Genomic DNA, 26,957 nt, shown 5'->3' with positions numbered 1-26,957 from the left:
TTAGGAGCCCCCTGTTTCTTTCCCTTTGCCTATACTCTATTAATCCTTGATAGGGAAGGTAATCTCTAACTTGCAGTCCAAATACAGTTTTGGCCTCTTTTCATTCTATTACCTTTCCCTTTCTAGTTGTTTGCTCCCAATACCTTGGTTCCTTTGCCACTTTTCTCCAATAAATTCCAGTCCCCTCTTGCCTATTATTTGTGTCCCTGACCACAGTCAACCCTGTCAGCAAAATTTATTTTCTCCATTCTCATACTGGTTTGGTTCTTAGAATATTCCCTGCTATTTTATGAATGTAATACTCTGTATGATTTTGATTGTTCTCCTTAAGAGTCTGCATCCAAAATCCCAATCTCTCCTTATTTCTTGAGCTTCCTCACTGCATCATCATCATCCCTTTCCACCTTGAATTATAGTTTTCTGCCTGTGCTATGTATAAAAGCCTTAACTTTGTTTCTCTAAAATACCCTCTCAAATTAGGTAATCCTAGTCCACCTTGTTCTTTTAGTAGAATCAGTTTACCCCACTTGATCATTGCTGTTTTCCCTTCCCAGATAAAATCCTTCAACTCTTTTTTTAATTGCTATCCACAGTTTCACCTCCGGTTGATAAAAGTATGGCTGACCTGTGTATAAGACTAAAGGGGCTAAAAACATTTTAATGGCTTGTATCTTAGTATCCATATCCATATAACAAAACTTCCAGTTTCTCAATTTTTGTATTATGTTCTGTTTAGTCACTTCCCACATATCCTTAGCTGCCACCACAGAGTCATTTATAATCCATACTCCTAAATACTTAATTTTATCATGTCCCCATAAATATGGATATTGTTGGACCAATTCATGTGTGGGTACATAATTTACTGCTACTGCCTTTGTTTTAGCTTCATTTAATTTTGTTTCCTGAGAAAATTTGAAACTGTCTTAAAATGTTCCACAACACTGTAATGTCTCTTTCTCGTTGTCTTATGTATAAAATAATATCTGCAAATAGAGCCAGCTTTTCCTGACTACCATACAAATTATATCCTTGAATTTCCTAGTCCCTTGTTTCCTTCGCCAAGGGGAAAGCAGACAACTCTGCATGGTTCCTCTACTCGAGCATAAATTATCGGAGAGGACCCCACTCACTTTAATTTGCGCCGCCGATCCCTCATATATTCTTCTAAACAGCCATATAATTGTATCAGGGAAAGCAAATGCTTCCATTGTCCTGCTCATGAAGTCCCAGTCTACTCTGTCAGATGCTTTCTCTGCATTAAGACCCACCAGTAAAAGTGGTACTTTCTTACATTCTGCTTCCCTCTGGATCATCAGTGTTCTGTTAATATTGTCAAATGTTTCCCTCCCTTTCACAAAACCACACTGATCCATATCTATCAGTTTTGGTATCACTTTTGCCATTCTTTTAGCCATTATAGACATAAACACTTTATAATCGTGGTTTAGTATTGAAATGGGCCTGTATGAAGCTGGATCCGATGGATCTTTACCCTCTTTAGGTATTACCGTTACCACCACCTTCTTCCAGGAATCTGGAACTTCTCCTTCTCTTAAAATATTGTTAAACAAAACCTTCTAGATCTTTATCAGGTTTTTCCCTCCTAACTTCCAAACTTCCACAGGAATACCATCTATTCCTGGGGACTTTCCTGTAGATTGGTTATACATAGCCATTTTTATCTCATCCCTGCCTATCCAAACTGTTAGTATTTGAGCCTCGTCTTCCTCTAACTTTGGCATATTTAATTCTTCCATAAACATTTCCATTTGTACCTTTTCTTGTTTTCCATATTTCTCTGCTTCATATAAATTTACATAAAATTTCCAAAATATTTTTAATACTTCTACAGGGTCTGTTGTTATCTTTCTTGTTATAGACTCCCTAAGCTTGGTGACTGCCCTTTCCACTTTTTGTTGCCTGAGTTGTTGTGCTGAAAGTTTTTGTGCTCTAGAATTATTATCAAAAAACAGTTGCTTAACGGTAGTCTTTCTAAACTCATGCATATTATCGAGGTATTCCCTTATTTTCTGTTTAGCATTCTGCAGTTGCTCCTTTTCTTGTTCAGAGAGATTTCCCATATTTTACAATACTTTAACATTTGTCAGTCCCTCTAAATAATTCTTGTTACTGTTTAGCCATATCATCCTTTCTTTTATTTCTAACCTAGTTTAAAATTCCACTTTAATTTTATCCCACTCCTTAGCTATGTTTTCAGAAGACAAAATCTGTCTTCTCTAGTAGCCCCTGAATTAATTCCACAACCCATTCCTTAAATTCCTCTCTCTTCAACCGGTAGGTGAGGAAGCGCCAGTGTCTGATTTTCATTTCATTACCTTGTGTTTTTATTTTCTTTATTATTGGTACATGATCTGAAATAGTTATTGGGTGCGTTTCAAAACCTTCAAGTAAATGCACATGTTCCTGTGAAATATAAAATCTATCTAGCCTAGCCCAGTTTTTGTATCACGGTGAGTAATATGCAAATTCACTCCAAACTCCTAGTACTGGATTCACATCTTCCATGCCAAACATTTTCATAAATTTCTTCAAAAATCTACCCTCCCCTGTTATATTATCCAGTCTCCACCTATAAGTAATATTCCTTGCTGAAAGCTGATTATTTCTCCCAACATTGTCTTAAGCTCCATTATAGCAGTTTTAGGGGGGATGTTAATGCATGCCAGTGTAATCCTCCTCCCTAGCCAGTAGTCCCTTAGTACTATGTATCTTCCATTATTGTCTTTTTTTCCCTCTTCTATCACTATCGGAGCTCCTCTTTTCCTTTGCCCCAAATATTCCTCTGAATTATCATCCTGAAAACCTTTCTTTATCAAATGAACGTGTTCAGTTCTTTCCAGATGTGTCTCCTGTAGCATAGCAATTTGCACTCTACATTTTTTAATATAGTTCACTACTCTTTCTTTTTTATATTTATCTGTAAGACCATTTAGATTGAAAGACATTACAAAAAGCATCATTTTCTTATATAGTTATTATTACCACCTTTTATATATAACTGCTGTTTTGCTAAATATCTAGTTCCAACTTTTATGTTACATGTATATACTGTCCGGCAGTTTGGTCTTTTATACAGTTGTTTCATGTCATATCCATTTGCGCCTATGTCACATCTTACATAACTTTTTGTTTTTTTGAAAGTCCTCAAACTGAACAAACAATCCACCCAAAGAACCCTCCTAAAACTTATGAACTTTACAGTAACACACAAAACTATGTACATCTTCAAATATTGAAGTTTTTGCATCCTAATAAGAACATAAGCTCTAAGTTGATAGCTGTACAGACAGGCTAAAATTAACCAAAAAGAAAGGTTAGCCATGCCAAGACGCATGGTATAGCCTGTGCTATTAGTAAATGCTATTTAATTTTGATATCTATCTCTCCCAGTTGAGAAAACACTTAAATGCTGTCAGTAAACACTTTCTTTAAAAAAATTTCTTTATCAAATTGCCTTTTAGTAACATGCAAACCAGACACTGAACTGCTAAGGATACCTTGTTTGTCAGAAAGAGAGATTTACAGTATTTAAGATTTTTTTCATTTACATGCTTTGTAATAAACTTGTTACTGGATAATGCCTATGGTTTTTACCCAGTCATTTCCATATGCAAGCATGGGAAAAAGCACACTGATTTTTATTTTGTCATACTGTGTTAACCAGATCCTTGTGCTCCCTCCCCCCCCCCATCTCCTCCCCTCCTCATTCATTTTTTTCATTCCAGTGTCTACATTTTTCAAAACTGGACAAAGAAAAAGAAAGAGTGAACAAGAAAAAACAAAAGCACCTGTTTATATTAGTAACCCCCAATGCATTTAAGAAAACCTGAGAGAAGTTTACTTCGTCTAACTGGTTTTGTATTATCTTTAAAGCTGTCACACCTGGGAAAACCCCCTGATTGTTTTCAGGGAATATTATGTCCTAGCCAGTTTCTCTGTTCTTTTTTTTTCTTTTCCCTCAGCCAATCACTTTCCACCAGCCTGTCTCCACTTTCTCTTTACCAGACTGTCTCCATGGAGACATGCTGCAGAAATGCTACTTAGCATAGATATTTGCAAGGGCTAGAAAAGCAGACTTATAATATTCAATATTCTTTTTTCATTTACTTGCTCTGTGTTTTAAAACAAAGGTCCTTAATCAGTCATTTTCCCATGTAAGAATGTAAAAGAAGCACATCAATTTGAACTCTGTCATGCCCCCTTAACCAGGCTACTTTTTTTGTTTTTGTTTTGTAATCATTACATTGCCTATGTTTCTCAAAACTGCACAAGAAGAAAAAGAGAAGAGGGGAGAAAAATAAAAACACCTTTTTACAATCCCCATTATACTCAAAAATATCATGCAAAGAAAACCATGCAACACAGATAGAATGCTAGTTAAAAAAGAAGGTGTTTTCTTAACTTACTGCTAGCATTCCCCCCTCTGTTCCCCTTCCCAAAGCACTTTTCCAAACATTAATGACATGACGTAAGGGATGTACTTGAGTCCCCCACTCAGCAAAAAAATTTTGAAAAAGGCCAATGTTTCCAAATTTTCCTGTGGTATCATATTTCACAAATGTAATTAATGCTTTGTAATCCCACATTAAATTACTGATTATATTACTGCTCTTCTCCATCACCCAGATTCTGTCTGTGCTTCATTTCCAACATACTCTTGATTCTTCTGGTCAACTCTCATACTCCCTTGCTTCTCTCCAACATTTTCTGTTGAAATAGTGGAAAAGGTTTCCACAGGAGGCCGACAGTTGGATATAGCAGTTTGAATTTCACAACGGCATCTCGACATCCTCTGAATAGAGGAGGGATGAATTTACTTCTCTTTTGCGTGGTGTACAAACACTCTGCTGTCACCTACTTTTAGTATTTTGTCCTTCTGCCACAGTTTTGACAAAATCAATTCTTTCTGCTGGTAGGAATGCATCCTTACTATTAAAGGTCTAGTTTGCTTTCTTATCCCTAGATTTGGCGCATACAGACAATGTGCCTGTTCAACTAATAAATCCTGCTCTGGAATAGAAGTTCAACTGGTTATTTGTGCTTTCATGAATTTAATGCAGTCTGTCCCTTCCAGCTTCTCTGTTATAGCTGAAAAATCTCAAGTTTCCCCTAAGTGCTCTGTCCTCTAATTCTGTTATTTTTTTAAACATCTCTTCCTGAGCAGTCTCATATTCAGCCAGCCTTTTCTTCATTTCGACCTCTGACTTTTGCAGCTTTATGATCTTCTCTGAATATCTCTTTAAAGCTTCTTCAATTTGTTCCAACCTTTTGTTGTTTGTGTTACTATACTCTATCAATGCTTTTTTATTTTAGCCAGGTCTGTATGCAGTTGTCTTATATCATCCTGTAGGTTATTGGAAGTCATGTCTGAAGGTTGCATTACTTTTTGCTGAGCAGCTGCAGAACTCTCCCTAGTCAGTGTTTCTTCCTCAATTTTTGTAGCTGATTATTTTCCCGGTGTTCTGTATTTCTTTATTCTTGGCATCCAAGCAGTGTTCTTATTAGCCAGTTACTGAAATTCACCCATAAACACAAGTCTACTGGCCTTCTCTGCTAAGTTTCTGATTTCACACTGGAAGAGCTAAAAGCAAGCTGTTACTCAGTGTGCAGTCATCTTGGAACTCTCCTTGTTTAACAGTATCTTAAGAGGAGGGGAAGTACCACCATCCTGGAAGAAAGCAGTGGTAGCTGTAATACCTAAAGAGGGTAAAGATCCATGAGATCCAGCTTCATACATGCCCATTTCAGTACTATACCATGATTAGAAAGTGTTCATGTCTAGAATGGCTAAAAGAATGGTAAAAGTAATGCCAAAACTGATAGATATGGATCGGTGTGATTTTGTGGAGGGGAGGCAAACATTTGACAACATTAGCAAAACATTGATAATCCAGAGAGAAGCAGCATGTAAGGAAATAGCATTGTTGTTGGTGGGTCTTGATGCAGAGAAAGTATTTGACAGAGTAAGATGGGACTTTGAGCAGGGCAATGGAAGCATTTGCATTTCCTGAAAAAATTATAAGGTTGATTAGGAGAATATATGAGGTATCAGGGGTGAAAATTAAAGTGGGGTGGGGTCCTGTCTGATAATTGCTGCTTGAGCAGAGGAACCAGGCGGGGGTGTCCTCTTTCCCTTTTATTATTTGCATTATATTTAGAACCATTGGCAAAGAAAATAAGGGATTCTGAAATTCAAGGATATATGGTAGTCAAGAAAAGCTGACTTTATTCGCAGATGATATTATTTTGTACCTGACAAAACCAGAAAAAGGCATTACACTGTTGTGCAACATTTTGAGACAGTTTCAGAGCTTTTTGGGATACAAAATTAATGAAGCCAAACAAAGGTAATAGTGGTAAATTATGTACCCACACATGAACTGGTTCAGGAATACCCATATTTATGGGGACATGATAAAATTAAATATTTAGGAGTATGGGTTTAAAAATTATTCTAGTGTGGTAGCTAAGGGTATGTGGGAAGAGACTACAAAGATAATACAAAAACTGAGAAAATGGAAGCTTTGTTATAGCTATGTTATATATGGCTAGTAAGATACAAGCAGTCAGGCATATTTTTATCAACCAGAAGAGTTAAGAAATAGCTGAAGGACTTATCTGGGAGGGGAAGATGGCAAGAGTCAAGTGGGATAAGCTGACTCTTCCAGTAGAACTGGGTGGATTGGGATTACTCAGTTTGAAGGGATATTTCAGAGCTACACAGTTAAGACTCCTAGACATAGCACAAGCAGAAAACTATAATTCAAAGTGGAAAGGGATGTTGATGAAACACGGGAAAGCTCATGAAAGAAGGAGAGACTGGGATATTGGATGCAGGCCTTTACGGAGAATAACAATAATCATGCAGAATATTATATCCATAAAGTAGCAGAAAGTATTCTAATAACTAAACCAAACTCGGGAATGGAGAAAGGAGATTCTGCTGATAGGGATGACTGCAGTTAGGGATACAGACTGTAGGCAGGAGGGGCCGGAATTTATTGGAAAAAAATGACAAAGGACCCAAGGTATTTAGAGCAAATAACTAGAGAGGGAAAGATGATAGAATGGGAAGATGCCAAGAATTTATTTGGACTGCAGGTTAGAGATTGCCTTCCTTATCAGGGATTGATATCGGAGTATAGGCAAAGAGAAAGAAATAGGAGGGTCCTGAATGAAAGACCAGCACTGGTAAAGTTTTTAATAGAATCTAGAACAGAAGCTGCCATTAAAAAAGGAATAATTAGTTGAGCATGCAAAATATTACATGATATTTATAAGAATCAATCAGAGGAGGTTAGAAAAGACTGGGAAGAGAGATTGGCTAAGCAATTCAGAAAGAAACAATGGGAGGATATATGTATGCCTCCCAAATAAGCAACAAAATCTAGAAGATTTAGGATTTTTGCTTAGAAATGTTTACATCGATATATTTATACCCCAAGTAGACTCCAGGGAATTTATCCTCAGGCAGACAGTAAATGTTGGATGTGTGTAATGTTGGAGGTGTGTAGGGGAAGAAAGGTAATTGGGAACATATTTTGTGGGAGTGCAGTGAGCTGATGGACTTTAAGATTCCCATGCAGGATGCAGTGTTGAAGATACTGGGTGGGCAGATTGGTCTGACGAGGGAGATGATTTTTCTGAGCTGCTATACAGAATTAGAATTACCTAGACATGGTATGGCCTTGCTGTGTCTAATTATGGTGACTGCCAAAAAAGCAATTAAAAAATGGAAATCAAAATCTAAACCAACTATATTGGAAATAGTGAATATATTAACAGAGATAAACAACTGGAATTGAGATCTTTAAAAAAGGGTGGGAGCAAACTACATAGGAAAAATTGGGAATTGTTGAAGCAGTACGTACAAGGGAGAAATGAGGTCTAAAAGGCTTTAGGACTTAAATGCGCTATGTAATGTTTCAGTGAGAAAGACTGGGTAGATTATAAGTGATGTGTAATGTTTGCAACTGGGAGTGTGTCAGTATGGTTTGTGATATAAAATACTTGCAACTAGGATTGTGTTGGTGTGGTTTTCATTTATATAAATGTATGATTGGCTGTGTAGTAAGTGATGGTTTAATAAAGATGATTCTTGTTTAAAAATTTCAGGAATTGACTAATTTATGTAATATTGCTTAGGTTATATGATATATAGCAATATATGTGAAGTATAATGTTTGTCATGTTAATATAGTTGGATTACTTTTATGTTGTTCTTCCTTCGTCTTTTCCCGGTTAGGGGTCGCCACAGCGGAACTCCGGTCCACTAATGATTGGCAGTAGATTTTTACAGTGCCAAAGTGCCAGCTCAACGCCCAACCTTCAACGTAGGCATGCCCATTTACGCATGTATTTCGAACACCACTCGACCACGGGGAGGACATGCAGACTCCACACACAAGGCGCTCCAGTCGCAAATTGAACGGGAGAACCTCTTGCTTTGAGGCGACAGCGCTACTGCTGCACCACCATGGCTTAGTTTGATTACTTTTATACAAATGTAAATTTCCCTAGGTCACAAGTGATAATTCAGTAAAAGTGTTTGAAAGAAAAATAATTTATTTATTTTGCAGATGCACTTACATTTGATTCTCAGAACTAAGTAAAGATGGAGGTACAGGAATTCTGCTTTAATCTGTGATCCCTCTTTAACTGAGCAGGTGATAAGCCAACACACTGAAGTAGTCTTTATTCCAATAATATTAGGCAGAAAGTTACATAGCAGTCATTGATAATGCTGTTTGATTACTTTATGAAATTCATGACATTCTGATTAATTATAAGATTTTGCATTGTGAGGATAAGAGGAAATGTGTCAAAACTCCCATTGTTCTGAGAATCTCTAACTTCATATGTGCATGCTGTGGACAATTGTCTGACACAAGTAAATCTGCAGTGCTATACTTTTTAAATATAGTTCAGTGAGTTTATTAGGTCTCTGCCCACAGTATCTATCCAGATGTACACAGTCACGGTACAGAACAGATTTGTTGTCTTTATGAAATGGTCTTCCTGGATGTGAATAACTAATCATCTCTTCTCTTGGATTATTATTATGATAGAATTATGCAATTCATATTTCTGAACCTCTTGTTTTGTTAGGAAGGATATTCCAGGCAAAATAACAAATCCCAAGCAGTTTCTTTACTCTTCATATTTCCCAAGTGAGACTTGTATATTTTTGTCAGTATTCCTTTCTTTAACTGATTTGGCACTATAAATATATTAATGTTCAGCAGCACACCTTTTATGTATCTAGTCTCTTCTTCAGATTAAAAAGATGGCTGTATTTCTTTCCACACAGCAGTTTTCTGTTTTGGCCAACCCCTTGTAGTGTTTTTATTTCAGGATCACTCACAATAAATTGCTGAAACTGTTTAGGCTTCTTCTCAGTCTAAACTGATTGATGAAATATCCAGTTAATTTCTATTTCCTCCCCAAGCAAGTCTTCTTGCAACTCTGGTAGGTACGATTTATGTGGTCACTTTCAATTTGTACTCTTTTCCCTTAGACATACTCACTGAACTTTTCAGAATCAAACAATATGGCTACAGCTCATTTGGATTAAATTTATTTTTCTGACTGTCAATGGAGGCTGTGAACCTATGTGCAGCTGGTTGATCTTCATCTTTCAGCTTTTCCCGGTTAGGGTTCGCCACAGTGGATCACCTGTCCGCTCATGATTGGCAGTGGAGTTTTACAGTGTCGAGTTGCCAGCCCGGCACCCAAACTTTCACAGAAGGCACATACACATGCACTCACACCTAGGGCCAATTTAGAGTGTCCAATCCACCTACCGCATGTCTTTGGGATGTGGGAGGAAACCGGAGCACCTGGAGGAAACCCACGCGACCACAGGGAGGACATGCAGACTCCGCACAGAAGGAACCCTAGCCAATGATCGAAATAGGGAACCTGTTGCTGTGAGGCAACAATGCTAACCGCTGCATATTCTTGTAAAATTAGTGTAACAGTTCCATTCTGATTTGCATTTCCTTTAATCTGATTAATATAGATCACAGTAATCAGTGTGGACGTGTTTTTCAGTAACATTTTGAGCAAATCTTTTTCCTGCTTTGTACTCTAGTACCATGCTACATCTTATTGCATTCATTTCTTCAGCTGTATGGCCCACTTGTTTTTAACATATCTGAAATAAAATTTGAAAGATGCAGAGTTATGCCAGTATATGTCATGATTGCTTGCTTATCATCTGATGAATGAATTGCACTACTGCTGTAACTTCCTCACCATCTGATTTCTAGCTTTATGAAGCTGTGTCTTAGCCCTGTCACTTCTGTTTTCAGTTAGTTTTGTCCTGCTTGAAATTCTACTGTCTCAGTGTTTTCCATAAAAGTAATTTGTCATTTTTGGTTTGATCCCATATTGGTATATATTAACAAAAGTTTTAAGCACGGCAGTCATTGCGCAGATGCTTTCTGAAGAAGTTTAGGTGCTGACAAAGTAAATGGAAGTCTGAGAGATAGTTATCTTCATATAATGAAATTAATAGTGTGAGACTTGGAAATTTCCTCATCACACTTACTTTGCCAACATCCCCAGTTAGAATCAAACACAGAAATATTCTTTACTCCTGATAGAGCTGAAACATTTTATTGATTATTCAAAGAAGAGAATACTCCCTCTTTATAGTTATATTAAGTCATTGCATATCAATGTATATGTAAGTTTTATTTGTCTTCACTGCAGTATCAACGATTTCACCCATTTAAGCTTAAGCTGTTTCTTAATCATACTCGTGCCTCATTCTGCCTAATTCATTTTACTTCCCCTCCTTAATGCTTTTCTGACTTTTCTTTGAGTGTTTACTATTGGTAACACTGCAGGATATCAGAATATGATAAACTCTTTCTTGTTAAGCATCCCACACCAGTAAATAAATATTCATATTCCCAAAGCACATCATTACTCTGCTTTTAAGTTACGAGTTTTTTTTCAGCATACCAAGCTTCTGGCAAGTCATATTCCATGTGCAGAGTAAGTGCAAGATATGCAAATGTTTTCAGAATTGCACTTGCTTAAATCTTATCTGCTTAATAAAAATATCTTTTTAATCAAAATTGCTTAGTTGGTTAAAGATTGATATATATTTTTCTGAACGTTTGAGTATGTTCGTTCAAGCAGATTATGGAAACAAGCTCTGCTTTAAATAGTTAACTTATTCTGAGGGGTAAAGCCCTGACTGCAACACAAAAATTCAGGCTTGAATAACAGTCTGGCTGCTGTAGAAGCCATCACAGGGATGGCGGGAATGAGAAGCTGACACCAGGTTCACATCCTGTGGGAGGGATGCAACACAAACTGCTATAAATGACCATCTCTTAGTTGAGGCAGGAGGCCCAGCTTGCAGCAGTCAAGTTGGGACACCTGCACTGATCAAACTATGTGTTGCAGAGCATTTACACTAGAATGAACAAATGGAAGCGTGCATGTACCATGTTGGTGGCACTGTGGGAGGTCACAGACATTGGGCTGTCATCATAAGTCACGTAAATGCCAAGGGGAAAAAGTCATCCACCCAATGTGACTGCCCTAATTGTTCTCATCCTTTTGATAGGGATTACCTCAAACTTAATTATACAAGAGTGTAGTGCCACTAGGCAAGTTTCTGGTAGAGACCAGGGTTTCCCCTCCATGGGCTGCTGTGGGGTGAAATCAGCTGATCGAGGACAATGTGCAGAAAATGTTTCTTGTATATATTTCTGTTTTGCTATTTCTCCAAGTTGCAGTGACCTCAGACTGATGACATTTAAGTTAGAGCATGGGTGCCATTCTCCTCTTGGGGATGCAGCTGGGCTTTTCTCCCACAGAGATGTTTTTTTAAAGATATTCTGCCTTATTAGTTTGTATTACAGAAGAAAATAGTCTTAGTCCATGTTGGGGTGAATGACTTGATACCTACCCCCCTGGACTATATGAATAGAGACATGACTGAACTATCAGATTATGTGTCCCAGGCAGGTATAACTCTAGCCCTAAGCAGCATGCTACATTCACTCAGGATGATGCCACAATATAAAGAAAAAATGATTGACTTCAACAATTCACTTAGCTTCTGGGGGAACCCAGTATTTGTGAGCCTGGGAAGACATGGTCAACAGGCCACGCTGCTTTGCCAGAGATGATCTACACCTTTCTCCCCTAGGCTTTCAGATTCTGGCTAAGGTGCTTGCCTCCCCCATAGTGTCTTTTTTAGGCAATGTCAAAACGACAACATTTCCTACAATAACAAAATCCATGTGTGACAAATTCAAGGTTTTGCTGCTTAATGTCTAAACATGAAACTGCAGTCCTTGGAACCACTCCTCATCTTGGAAGATACTGATGTCTGTGCAGTCACCGAAACATGGTTCAAAGCCATGGAGAGCACCCCAGCTATGCAAGGCTACAATGTCTTCCACATGTTCAGACCCCAGAATGAGCATGAAAGAACCAAAGGTGGAGGTGTATGCATCTTCATTAACGCAAAACAGTATGACTCTCTTGAACTACTCCATGCCCGGTTAACTGTTGGGAAAACACCGTACCACATCATTGCTAGCTATAGGTCCCCCTTCATGAACAAAGAAAAACACAATGCCTACCTGGACTTACTGGAGTCACTTGCCATGCAGTCCAACACCTTAATAATGGGAGGTTTTAATTATCCCTCCATCGACTAGGTAAAATACACAAGCTCAAACATGTTCACTCAGAGGTTTCTGGACTTTGAAAAAGCAAATGCTCTGGAAAGGACAGTCTGCACCCCCACAAGGGGCTGTAATGTCCTTGACATAGTACTCACCAACATGGGTAGTCACTGCACTGCCCACTGTGTGATGCTCTCCCTGGTAAGGTTGGACCATAAATCACTCTTGTTTGAAGTAACTATTGCACCCCACATCCTCAAAGCAGAAAACAAACTAAGGAAATTCTCGAAAGCAAACTACAGCCTACTAAGTGATGGTGTAAAAAGTGCTATTCCCCCTGCAATTACAGACAATAATGACTTCTATGCAGAGATATACACTAATGTCCTGTGTAATCATCTTAGCAACTTTATAGGCTCATCTGTACCTCACCGGATTAAAACCAGGCCCTCCCGAAAAAAACAAGCCACCTTGGTGGACATCTAGTATAAACAGAGTGTATAACAAAAGGAAGAAACTGATGTCCAAGAACAAGAGGCAACGGCCTTTGCAGAGAAAGAATTCCCACCACAGAATGAACATGCAAATCAGAAGTCTTTTAAAGTCCTTTAAAGCTAATTATGAAGCTAAAAGCCATATCTCATGAGCCAATGATAAGCACATTGGGCCATAAAAGTGAATCAAAATAAGAAGCCAAACATCCAGGCAGCATACAGTAACAGAGAAACTGTAATAGGTTAGGCGCTTTTGTCTATTTCTATGCTATAGACTTCTTCAGAACCATTTAAAAACGTATTTAAACATGAAAGAATTAAATAACACAATTAAATACACGAAAAACTAAAGCCAATGAAATACTGGCATTATGTAGGTACAAGTGAAATGTAGACAAATATTTAAATAAGTTTAAATGCATTCCTCCTCAAGACATACCAATCAGAACTGCTAAAACCAAAAATGAACCCGTGAAAAACTGGAGCCAGTGTAACTCTGACAATATGTGAGTACAAGTCTAATTGTTGCTTGTAAATCATTAGAAAGCATTTGTAGATTATAAAAATATAAAAAACCCAAAAGGAGATAGTTTAATAAGTGTCATAGCTTAATAGCACTGTGCTTAAGTTCACTAGCAATCAATATGCTTTCTTTTAATCCTGGTGGATTTGTAGCATCAACACGTCTGCCAAATCATTTCTTTGTTTTCCTTGCTTTGCCAAAATCAGTTATTACGCAAGGAAATGATTTGGCAGATACAGGTTGCTGCTACTATTAAAATATTTTTTCTGTGTTTCACCTGTACTTACATACCACCAGTATTTCACTGGCTTTAATTTTTCATTGGTTTAGGACTGTTGATTGGTATGTTCTGAGGGTGTGTGTTTTAAATGTATTTAAATGTGTTTTTTAATTCTTTCATGCTTACATACATTTTTAAATGGTTCTGAAGAAGTCTATATCTTAGAAGTAGAAGAACGTGCTTAACCTATTAAAGTTTCTCTGTTACCGTATGCTGCCTGGATATTTAGTTTCTTAATTATGAAGCTAAAATAGCAACCCTAGCCAAGGACAATCATAAGGCATTCTTTAACTAAGTCCGAAATCTAAAAGGCTATGTGCAAAACTGGTAGTAAATGATACTACTCACACTATACTGGAAGAAATTGCCAACCTGCTAGCTGACAGATTTGGTGCAAACTTTACACCCCAAAGCATACCCGATACCAATTCTCTACTTAGTATCTGTAGAGATCAAGTCGTATCTCTCTCCAAGGCCAAAAACACAGCCTCAGCAGGACCAGATAACATCCCAGGTTGCTTACTAGGCAATCTAAAATAGGACGTAGCTAACTCACTTGCAATTCTCTTTAACCATAGCCTGAGAGCTGGCTTTGTACCAGCAGAATGGAGAATAGTAACAATAATCCCCTTGCATAAGGGGGAGGACCATCATCCGACATAGGCGACCTTCAGCCTCTAGACCCAACCCAGTTTGGCTTTGTCAAGGGTAGATTGTGCTTATTGAACCTGGTACACTTCTTTGAGAAAGTCACCAAAGCCCTGGATGAAGGTAAGACAGTGCATACTGTGTCTATATGGACCTAGCCAAAGCCTTTGACATAATCCCCTACTCAGGTATCATTGTAAAACTCTCCCAACTAGGTGTTAACCCTTACACCACTAGATGGACACCTGATTGGCTCACCAACAGAACACATTCTCAAAGTTGGTGACTCCACCTCTACCAGTGGACTGTCACCAGTGGGGTACTGCAGTGATCTGTACTGGTCCTTTACTATTTGGAGTCCATTTCTCTGAGGTAAGACTAAAGTAGATGGGCTTTGGCTTACTAAGTTTACTGATGATTGTAAACTAGGCACAATCATTGAGTCCCCAACAGTGTTAACATATTACAAGAGGGGTTAACACAAACAAATGTCTGGTGCCAAAGTCAGTCTAAAACTAAATGCAAAAAAGTGGACTATTATCCCATTTGGTAAAGCAGAATTCCCACTAATTACAGTATTGACAACACCCCTCTAAGTTCAAACCCAGTGGTGCGAGATCTGGGAACATAGCTTGACAGCAATCTGAACTTTGACCACCAGATTTCTACAGTGGTAAAGAAAGCCTTCTACTTTGCACATCTCATAAGTAAAGGCATCGTATCCAGGTCTAAAGATGATATAACCCCACTTTACTTAACCCTAATCAGACCATTAGTAGAATTCAATGCTCCCTTCTGCATATATCTCACCAGAAACCTGCAGCAACTGGAGAGACCACAGTGGTTTCTCTCTAAGAAGATACAGGGCCTCCAAACCATCACCTACTTGTATAGATTTAAAGCCCTATCACTGTACTCTATATCATATAGGCTACTGAGAGGTGACTTGTGCCTGGCCCATAGGGCAGTCTCTGACCCCAACCTGATGGAAATGCTGCACATCCGCAAATCAAGTGGTACTTGAGCCATTCACTCTCAGGATCTCAACCTGACATTAACAGAACATGCTGGAGAGACAGGTGTGTCTCTCAGAGATTTCTGCTGCTCTGGAATAAACTTCCAATTCATGTGAAGCTGACCTCCTCAATGACTCTATTCATGCGCAGCCTGGAAAAATGGAAGGGTGACTGCAAATTCACCCCTGGGGTGGCACCATTGTCCCTCATGAATAGGGGTAGTTGGTGCTGATCTGTAAAGTACGTCCATCTAACCAAGGACAATTGGAGGAACCCGGGATTAACATGGTTAGGTTTATAAAGGCTCTAGGGCCACTAGCCTAGTAACCTCTTGTGAACCTATGAGCCTAGATGTGAAACTGGCATTGGCATTGGTCTGTAGAAGTTTACATCTCTTTAGTCTAGCAGACTACAGTGATCATCTTTTACTTTAGTGACTCGGTAAGGTCTCCTTTTAATTCAACAATTTTTTTTATTATTTTTATATGTATTATAGAAGAAGAACATCAGTGTTTTTAATAGTTCTTAGTGGCACTTCTGTTAAAGGTATTCTCATTTGAGGAAAAAGGTTTGTATGAGATTAACTGGTTTTAAGGATGTATGTTCATGCATTTCAAGCAAATGAGGTTTCTGCATTCAAGAGGCTAAATTCCAAAATATTCAGGGTACTGTAGCAGAAAACCTGTACCATCCCTGCAGCACTACCCCAAACATAATTTTCTGGTCTATCCTGGTAGAAGTAGGTAATCGTGGAGGCTCCAGGTGATGCAGTGAAATCACCTAATAATAGAAGGAATGCTACATAAAGACAAGGCACCTGCATTAAGAAATATGCTCTATTACTGGACCCTGTTACCCATTCATTGCATGGGCCAAGTCAGCACGAGTATCCGTCATTATCACCAATGATGCATGACTGTCATAGTGCCATCTATCAGCCAAGGTGCTGCATGCATGACAGGTAAAACCCTTGTCATGCATGCATTATAAGGTGTAACACTACAAGGGTGGCATGCTGTGAACCTATACTACAAAAGTGCGGTTTGGCCTAAATGCTTTGAGTCAGTTCCACGTTACAAAGGGAACAACTTGCAAAACACACTACCATACATTTGGGTGATCTTTCCTCAGTCTTTTTTCTTGCCAGCCACAGTACATCTTCATCTGTTTGTCAGAAGTGGTACTGCAGACATTTGGACGTTTTACCATGAAATGCCTACAGTACAAGTGTCAGCGGGTCTATATTACTTCATCGAAGTTTTATTTCTTTGAATACCTAATCACCTACCCCTTTACATTGAACATCAATTCAAAGAATGTTAGTTGGCCATCATTAGAAATTTGCCTTTTTTCCCCACTGCAGTGCAATCTCATAGTCCGTATATATAAGTAAGGGGGTGTGAGGGGTGCAGCTTTCCACCTTGGTGGGTTTGAAATAATGTAGTGTTTGTGACAATCTCTGTGGTGGACAAATAATTCCCTTCACTGTGAAAACCGTTCAGTGATGTGAACGTTCAATGAATGGATGTTCGATGTAAAGGGGTCAGTGATTAGGTATTGCAGAAGTAAAACTTTGCTGAAGTAATATAGACCTATGTCAGCACACAGGAGGAGTTGTTCTGATGCTGCATTCCCCCTGTTGACTTCACAGTATTAACGTTTACACTGATGTTCTCAGCCATTGTAAAATTTCAAAAAGTTGTGGAATCGGGTGCAGGGTTCTAAGAGTTCTCAATATTTTTTTGGGTTGAGGAGTTAGTGCTTTTCGTAGCATGCTACGCCAAGCATAATTCCTTTCAGAATATCACAGATGGTGTAACCAGAAGTGCCTGTTAAATCATCTAGTCTAGAACTGAATACTGTATTTTTTTTGTATTCAAAAGTAAGAGATTTTTGACCTAATGGTTTTACATGGAGACCTGACAAATTAAACATTTATTTTATTTTATTGTATTTATCCTTTGTTGACCAGGTTAGTCCAACTAGACTAATAGCCTCTTTTTAGGGGAGACCCAACGTGGTATTTATACTACTAGGGGAAATTTGGCCAGGGCAACAGGAAACTGTTCCTTCTATTTTTGATTGGTGCTGTGGGATCTTTTGCATTTTGCATCGACTTGAGCCACCACTAACTTGAGCAGATGGGACCTCAGTTTAATGTCACATCCGAAGGAAGGCTCAATCAGGAGTGCATCACCCACCTTATGCTACACTGCAGTGTCAGCAGTTGATCTACCTGGTATAGAAACAGAACCCAGCCTTCCACTATATAGGCAAGTGTGCTGCCTGCTTCATCATGTGGTGTTTCTTTTTAGTCTGTTTCAGATACAATGCTTTGAACTTTTGAACAGGTATCACACCACATCAGTGCTTAGTATACAGATAAATGCAACATTTTATTCGATTTTCACCTCTTGTTCAAGTGTTTATTACATGTTCCCGATGGTGCCTTCTTGCACACTGTTTATTCTGTGCACATTCTCAACAGTTATTGAGTGCACAGACAAATCTTTTTCCTGACTTGGTTCTACCACAAGCATTTATTACTGTCATTTCTTTCATTGTACATCTGTTAGTAAAGTGATTCCACAGTTTAAACACCTGTCTAAATCAGTACTTCTCTTTTTATCATGCTTGTAACACCACCACATTCAGAACTTATCAGAGGTACGTCTTATGTTTCAGTCCTCGTCGTAACTAATTTTATTGTTATATTTACTTGTTTTCATTTTTTTCATCTTGTATGTAACTTTATACAGTGCTAACTTTCTGCTAGCTCTTTTAAATGTGGTTAGATAATTTCACTTGCTTTGCACACACCATTCATTTTATGTAATATTAAATCTACATTTGTCAATAATCTGCCCTGCCTCTGGTATTTCTGATACCACACAATGCTGTTTTATATTACTGAATTGTGTAACTCACCAAATACACAGTCTTGGTTCAGTTATTTAGGTTCATAGGTTGGTACTGGGCTATCTGCCCGAAGGCATATATTAGCCCAGCTACGTTGTGCGGTATTCACCGCCCCTTTAGTAGTTCCCTAGACCCTTGTACTAGCAGCTAGTACCCTTGGCCCCTATCTAGTAGTGCTGTTGGTGTGATCCCCGGTGTGAACATTCTGTTACCCATCCACTCATCAAGGTTCCTCTTGAAGAGTGATAGTGAGGGGCTTTGTCTTATGTAGATCGGGACCCTGTTCCATAGTAAGGGAAGTCTCTGCAAAGGGAATCTATCCCTCCAGCATGTTCTATTCATTGTTGTGTTGAGGTTTATATCCCTAGTGCGTGTAGCTCGAGTAGATTTGGTTTTGCTAAGATGGAGCATGTTCAACAATTCTGGGTTGGACATGGCTCTGTACGTTAGACAGAGATCGCCTCTGAGAAAGTGGTATGCAACAAGAACAGTCTTAGCTTTTTCAATCGTGCTGCATAGGGCAACTGTTTGAGGCCAGTAATCCTCTTGGCTAGGTACCTTTGTGGTCTCTCCAGCTGCTGGAGATGTCTAGCCAGGTACATTCCAGTTGGTACATTGTACTCAATAATGAGTCTGATGAGGGAAGAGTAGAGGGGCACCATTACATCCTTAGATCTTGATACGAACCCTTTCGTGATCAGATTTAATTCAGTAACGTAAGGATCAGCATTTTCTGTTGAACCTGTGCTCTTGAGATATGACAAATGTGTGGTAGTTATTTTTTCCAGTTTATAGTAATTCAGAATCATCTGTCTCATTGTTGCATTAGCCTTCATCTTTGACCTTGAGACTGAAATGTATTGTAAACTTTCAGGGCTTCTTCTCCAGTGATATGCAGAAATGTAACACATGATACCTTTTCAATCTTCCCAGCTATACAACAGGAATAAATCAAATTTCTAGATTGACCATTTACAGTTCTTGAACAAATTGCCCTGCAGGAGGTAATTACCTGAAAGCTATAGCTACACTATTATTAAAAGAAAAATGAAGTGATTTATTTGTGATCATTTCTGACAGTGTGTGATGTTTGATACAGTGGATATAAAAAGTTTACACACCCCTGTTAAAATGCCAGGTTTTTGTGATTAAAAAAAATAAGACCACAATAAATCATTTCAAAACTTATCCCACCTTTAATGTGACTTATAACCTGTACAATTCAATTGAAAAAAAAAAACAAATCTGTTAGGGGAAAAATATAAAACGTACAATACCTTGGTTGTATAAGTGTGCACACCCTTAAACTAATACTTTGTTGTGTGTGCATACCCTTAAACTAATACTTTGCTGAAGCACCTTTTGATTTAATTACGACATTCAGTCTTCTTGGGTAGGAGTCTATCAGCATGGCACATCTTGACTTGGCAATATTTGCCCACTCTTCCTTGCAAAATCACTCCAAATCTGTCAGACTGCGAGGGCATCTCTTATGCACAACCCTCTTCAGGTCACCCCACAGATTTTCTATTAGATTTAGGTCTGGGCTCTGGCTGGGCCATTCCAAAACTTTAATTTTCTCCTGGTGAAGCCATTCTTTTGTTGGTTTGAATGTATGTTTGGGATCATTGTCATGCTGAAAAGTGAAATTCATCTTCAGCTTTCTAGCAGATGCCTGAAGGTTTTGGGCCAAAAGTGACTGGTATTTGGAACTGTTCGTAATTCCCTCCACCTTGACTAAAGCCTCAGTTCCAGCTGAAGAAAAGCAACCCCAAAGCATGATACTGCCACCAACATGCTTCACCGTGGGGATGGTGTTCTTTTGGTGATGTAAAGTGTTGTTTTACACCAAACGTTCCTTTTAGAATTGTGGCCAAAAAGTTCAGCCTTGGTCTCATCAGACCATAACACATTTTCCCACATGCTTTTGGGAGACTTGATGCATTGTTTTGCAAATTTTAGCCAGGCCTGGATTTTTTCTGTGTAAGAAAAGGCTTCCATCTTGCAACCTTACCCCATGGTCCAGATGTTTTCACTTCAGAATCTCGAATTCCTGAAAACTCAAACTTCATATGGTCGAGGCCATATGATTGAGTTTTCAGAAACTCGAAATTCCGAACTGGAATTAAAAAAAAAATACTCAAACACATCGTTTCTGCATGGGCCAAGCCCCCCTGCATCCCCACACACCCCCTACTTAATTATACCAACTCCGAGATCGCGCTACAGTGGGGAAAAGAGAAATCTCCCGTTCCACGCTGTATGCAGAAGAGTAAAATGGGAGATTTCCCATTTCCTCGCTATAGTGTGATTACAGAGATGGTATATTTAAATAGGGAGGGTGCAGGGGGGCTTGCCCCCTGCAAAAACGTTATATATAATTAAATTAAAATGTTTTTATTAAACACGTTAGACTTTCGAATTTCTGAAAACTCGATCATATGGTCTCAACCATATGAGGTTCGTGTTTTCAGGAATTCGAGATTCTAAAGTGTTCCCGTCCAGACATATGGAGAACACGGGAGAGTGTTTTCATATGTAGTATGCAACCAGTACTTGCCAGAAATTCCTGCAGCCCCGTCAGTGTTGCTGTAGGTCTCTTGGCAGCCTCCCTGACCAGTTTTCGTCTTGTCTTTTCATCAATTTTAGAGGGACGTCCAGTTCTTTGCAACGTCACTGTTGTCCCATATTTTCTCCACTTTTTGTTGACTGTCTTCCCTGTGTTCCATGGTATATCCAATGCTGTGGAAATTTTTTTGTACCTTTCTCCTGACTGATACCTTTCAACAATGAGATCCCTTTGATGCTTTGTAAGATCTCTGCGAACCACGGCTTTTGCTGTAGCAGGCAACTGAGTAAATGACAGGAAAATCCTACTAGGACAGCTGAACTTTATTTGGGGTTAATCAGAGTCTCTTTACTTGATGGCAGGTGTGTACCCATGAAGACTGAATGTTGTAATTAAATCAAAAGGTGCTTCAACAAAATATTAGTTTAAGGGTGTGCACACAACAAAGTATTAGTTTAAGGGTGTGCACACTTATGCAACCAGCGTATTGTACGTTTTTTTTATATATATATTTTTTCCCCTAACAGATTTGTTTGTTTTTCAATTGAATTGTACAAGTTATAGTTCACATTAAAGGTGGTAAAAGTTTTGAAATTATTTATTGTGGTCTCATTTTTATATCACAAAAAATGGCACTTTAATCCGGTGTGTGTAAACTTTTTATATCCACTGTATATAAAAAATATGAAAAAAATGAAACAAGACACAAGACCTTTGCTTTCAGACTGTACAATAATGTATGTGCAGACCATATGATATACATGCAATATTTTGAATGATGCTAAAGATGATAGTATTTTAAAGATATGCCACATATTTCACATTGAGCAGACAGTTCCACCATGTAGTTTAGCAAGACCTTTCAAAAAATATATAGATTTACTTTCATTTTGGCTCCTACACCTCCACTAACCATTGTACTATCCCTAATTTATTAGTGTAGCTGAATCTCTCGCACTGGCTAGAATACAGTTAATTAATTTTTGTCTGTAAAATCATTTATTTTTTCCCATGCCTTTACCCAGAGCACTTGCTAAGATGGTACAAATCTAGCAGACAGATAAGACTCTCAGAAGCCTGCCAGTGGTAGTTATCAATACTACTAAGAAAATAGGAACTGGAGCAGCAAGTCACGGCCACATCTGAAATGTAGTGACTCTTCAGTCATTTAAAGGGACACTACTTTACCACTGTAAACAAAACTTATACAGTCGCCTGCAAAGTGGTATCTTTGATGCCTAGTATAAAGTGTTTATTCTTAGTAGTCACTGCCCTTTTCATTCAGGCTTCTTTTTACCCTTGTTCAAGAGGTTACTGCTTTATGTATAATAACTTCTTTTCTGTTATTTGTTGTTTAAGTGAGCACATGTAAAGCAAGGATAATTTCTCCTAGTTTTATATTCTTATCCCAAGGTTGTGTGCCCTCAGTGGTTGTTATATTAAGTAAAGGGTGCAGGTGGAAAAGCCCCCCTGCATGACAGGTGTGTGGGGCTCAATTTTCCCTACCACTTTACCCAGGATTGCTGACGTTTTGAAGAGAAGATAGGCTCAGTGAATTACACTAGAATTTGCTCATCTCATCACTGCACTTGCTTTTAGTAACCTCTCCTTCAGTGACAATTATTTTTCTTTCTCTCCTTTCCTTTACTTATCTTTTTCTATTTTTGTGTTTTTTTCTTTTTTGCCTAGGGAAAGCTGAGTACTTTTAAGAATTGTTGTTTACTGACGGAAGCTCTGCTGCCATTTGTATTTCTGTCTCCTGTATCTTAATCTGTGCCCAAAGTTATGAACAAAGAATAAAAAAAGTTCTCTTTCTGCAACTGTATTTGAAATAATTTGCTTGAGTAGCATCACAAAATGTCATTGTACTCAAAATGTTACATTTGTTCTTTTGAATTCTGTATTAGAACACTGTTTTAGTTTTTTTGTGTTTGTGACGGGTCTACTTCAAAGGAATGAAATTTCAGAACATCGAACCTCTGATCATCGAAGACCAGAAGATTGAAGTTTTGAAATATCAAACCTAACAAAAAAAATCTAAAATATGAAAACTTATTTCACATTTTTGCAGAGGAGCAAGCCCCCTGCACCCCCACATCCCCCGCTACTTAAATATACCAAGTCCGAGATCCCACTACAGTGAAGAGAATGGTAAAGTTCCCATTTCGCACTGTACATCAGTCTCCATTCACGAGGTTCGATATGTCAAAACTTCAATCATCTGGTCTTCACAGATCAGTGAGTCGATGTTCTGATATTTCGATCCTTTGAAGGAGACCTGTTTGTAACATCTTTGCTTAAATGTTATACCTATAAAATGAATACTCATTTGTTAGTATTAGTGGACCTTTTCTTCCTATGTTTGCTCTGTAATTGGCAGTGCCCTATAGTTGCCAAATCCGATGCCAGAGTGAAATAAGTTCCTGCATAACTGAAGTATTGTATAGTCCAGATTGTAGATGCAATAGTAGTGGAAGGATCAGCTGTATTCTTACCCATGAGAATTTCTCCCCTTTTTTCCAACAGATGCCAGAATTAGAGAAGAAGCTGCAGAAGGAGCTGGCTGATGGTTCCCAAGTAATTGCATGCCGTTTCCCTTTCCCACACTGGATACCTGATCACACAGTTGGTGAAGGAATTGATACTGTGTGGGCATATACTACCATATCAGAACAAAACCTGAAGAAAAGCGGTTTAGAAGTTCCACAAGAGTCTTTCAGCTCCTAGTTCTTGTTCTTTTTTTTTTTTTTTTGTATTTGAGACGTTTACACTATTTGCAAATATACTATTGAGGATGCCTTTGCCTGGCAGTAGCAACTTCAAAAAGAGATAATTCATTGGGCTAAAATGCTGCAAGCTTGAACCACCATCTTTTTTTTTTAACAAAACTGAAGCATTCTGATTTTTTTTGATGGAAGCAGAGTCTGGAGAGAAAAACAACATTAAACGGCTACTGTAAAAAGTGGCCACTGTTACCAGCAGAAAAACATGGTTATCTCCTGCATGAAGAAACAAGAAATCATATACTACTTTGGTTTATGTGAAATTAGCTTTTAAAGAAATGAAGAAGGAAGACAGTGTGTGAATCGGCTGTCTTATCAGCTGTACATTGTAAGAACTAACAATACACTGTAAAATAGTAAGGCATTTTAATCTCTAGACAGCATCAGTAATGCACAACATTATAAAATCAAAATACTGAATGTATTCTGAAGAGCTGTAGAGGAAGGTAGTGGTTACTGATGGTGCTGTATTTGTGCTCTATCAGCTAACTTACTGCTTCTTTCATCTAATTCTTCATAGCATATCTATCTGTTCTGTAGACATGGTTTATTGTCTTCTTAGTAGTTTGGGTTGTCCCTTCTCCATCTTTCTGCCTACCCACCTTAGAGTTGTCCCTCCTTTTAGTACTCTTTTTTTTCTTTCTAATGTAGTTAGCCACATGCTTATCCACTAGCTTTTTTTCCACCCTGAAATCAGATTTATTAAATAACCCTTCCTCCCATTCTACTATTTAACTCTGGATTCACTTTTTATTTGAAGTATCCATCACCAATTCATATGTAGTTAGTTTGTTATTGAACCATGAGGATCTTGTCATGCTTAGCCTTACATTCCCACCGTAGTTTTTAGCCCTTGCATTTTCTGTACAAATAACCCAGAGAGGGGCAAAACAAGGATATGTTGTGACATTTGCATGTTGTTTCTATCCATGATATGTCAAAAACTTAGCTAAAGCATATAGATGACAGTGCTGTTTATAGAACAGGCAGACCAAGAGATACAACTGTAGATAAAACTGCATTTTTTATTGCACAGTCCATCCAAACCTTCTTACTGTCATTCAATACATCTCTGGAGAAATGCTTTACTAGTGAGCAGATTTGTAAGTTAACTTTGGATGGCCATACACAATTTTATATTGCCTCCAAATACTTTTCTCCACTATCATCATCTACCAGGAGTATGTCCAAATTTCCTTAACAGCTTTAAAACTGGTCTAGTAAACACACTTTTATTCTTTGGAGAGTTGGTAATCTAAAATGTTGAGGTGGCATTTGGCCTCATTTAATGGGGGATTTAATGGATTGTCTGCCATGGTAGCTGTTTGCTCATGAGGTGATTCCGTCAAAAAAGAATCAGTTTTATACCCAACTCTGTAACTTAGAGAGATGAAGCATTGACTATGAACCAGATCAGCTGAGATGGAGTAGCAGCTCTGTCTGTGGAGAACTGGGTGAGGGAGGGTGGGAGTTAGTTGACAATGTCAGCTCACCCATCCTGTAGGAAAGGATTGGTGGTTCCACTTGGCCTGTATCATCTATGCAGGCAGAGTAGTGAATAGAGACATAGACTGAAGATGTGAACTTAGTCCAGCCAAGCTCATGATGGTAGCCCATTCGCTGCAGCTTATGTTTGGAAGCTTACACATGATGGGGGAAGGTATAACCTGACTTTCATTGATGATCTAGGTGCTCATTTCAGGACCTTAAGTTGAAAAGCCCTAAAAGTTGACCATATAACAACTCTGCAGTGGACTTCTTCCTGTAAGGAAATGAATAGGCTGGACCAGGAGCTATTTTCACCCTGAGAGGAATGAATGGGCCAAGAGCTCATAGCAAGCTGATGGTCATCAGACAGTGGGGAACCAAAAAAGTAACATCCATTGAACAGAATGAACCATGGCCAGTCACTATAAACTGTCATTTGCAGTAATTGAAATGTCTGCAAAATGAATCCTATAATTTAGAAAGCAGTTATGGCTGCTATATTTTGAATGATTGTACTTGGAATACAGCAGGGTATGTCTTTGAAGTACAACATGGCTGACTAAAATGAGCAGTGAGAAGCTGTACAGTAGGCTGGCCCATTGGCAGAGAGGTTTTGTTTCTGGCTGTGTTGCAGATGATTGGGGTTTAGTGACTAGGCCAGCTAGCTGGCAGTCCAGTACAGAGAAAGGCAGAACTGAGCACCTTAGGTGAGTTTCTTTTTGGAGGAGGCAGCACATATTTATATATATAAATATATATATATATATATATATATATATATATATATATACACACACACACACACACACACACACACACACACACACACACACACACACACACACACACACACACACACACACCCTTCTGGTGGCTCCCATTGGAGGTTAGATGTCACAACAAGGGCACTAACTACAAGGGAGGGATAGAGTACATAATAGGGGATGGCACCTCATGTGTATTCTCAGGGAAAAATTAAACAATGGGAGTGGGGAAAAATTAAACAATGGGAGTGGGGACATCATTTGCTCATATCATGTCCTGTGTCTCTGAGTTTCCAGCAGTACACCAGTTTCTCCCATTCCTCAGTGAGATGGTGCCATCTCTGAACTAGGCAGAATATATACTAATGGCCAGTAAGGCCATATGCAGCTTAAGGAGAAGTCACTGCACTCATAGTGTACAGTGAAGGGCTGTGTAATTTTGCTTGGCTATCATGGGATTTTAGTGACTTATGTTGGATGTAGAATTTGTATGTCTGTGTTATACATAATTAGCTAATCAGTTACAGTGCACATGAGAGGGTAACATGGAGAATGTAGTATTTGGTCAGTTTTAAAATTAGTCATTAATGTTGGGAGAATTTTTTTTTAACAATTAAAATTGTAAGGGCGACTGACAGCCCCCTTAACCAACCCACACCTTACTAGCAAAAGTGGAAGTAGAGAAGCTATTGAGTTGTGGTTAACAAACAATTCTGTGCAGCTAGATGGCTGAATATAATCTGTCTTGGCATTCTTAACTAGAATGTACACAGATGAAATGTTCTTCGTGTTT

The 26,957-nt window shown here is 38.5% G+C and overlaps 1 protein-coding gene across 1 annotated transcript in view; it reads left to right on the top strand.

Annotated features, from left to right (window-relative positions):
• The window catches only part of ATPSCKMT (ATP synthase c subunit lysine N-methyltransferase), a 464,757-nt gene extending 438,595 nt beyond the window's left edge, over window positions 1-26,162 (top strand). Inside the window, exon 5 of the mRNA XM_044064907.1 lies at window positions 23,656-26,162. Within this exon, the coding sequence (XP_043920842.1) occupies window positions 23,656-23,856 (201 nt within the window). The 3' untranslated portion in view covers window positions 23,857-26,162. The remainder of the gene's footprint in view (window positions 1-23,655) is intronic.
• The last annotated feature ends 795 nt before the right edge of the window (window positions 26,163-26,957 follow it).

This window comes from Protopterus annectens, chromosome 3.part0, assembly GCF_019279795.1.
Source record: "Protopterus annectens isolate FY-2018-M chromosome 3.part0, PAN1.0, whole genome shotgun sequence".
NCBI lineage: Eukaryota > Metazoa > Chordata > Ceratodontiformes > Protopteridae > Protopterus > Protopterus annectens.
The sequence above is the reverse complement of the archived record's forward strand: the minus strand, read 5'-3'. Positions and strand labels throughout refer to the sequence as shown.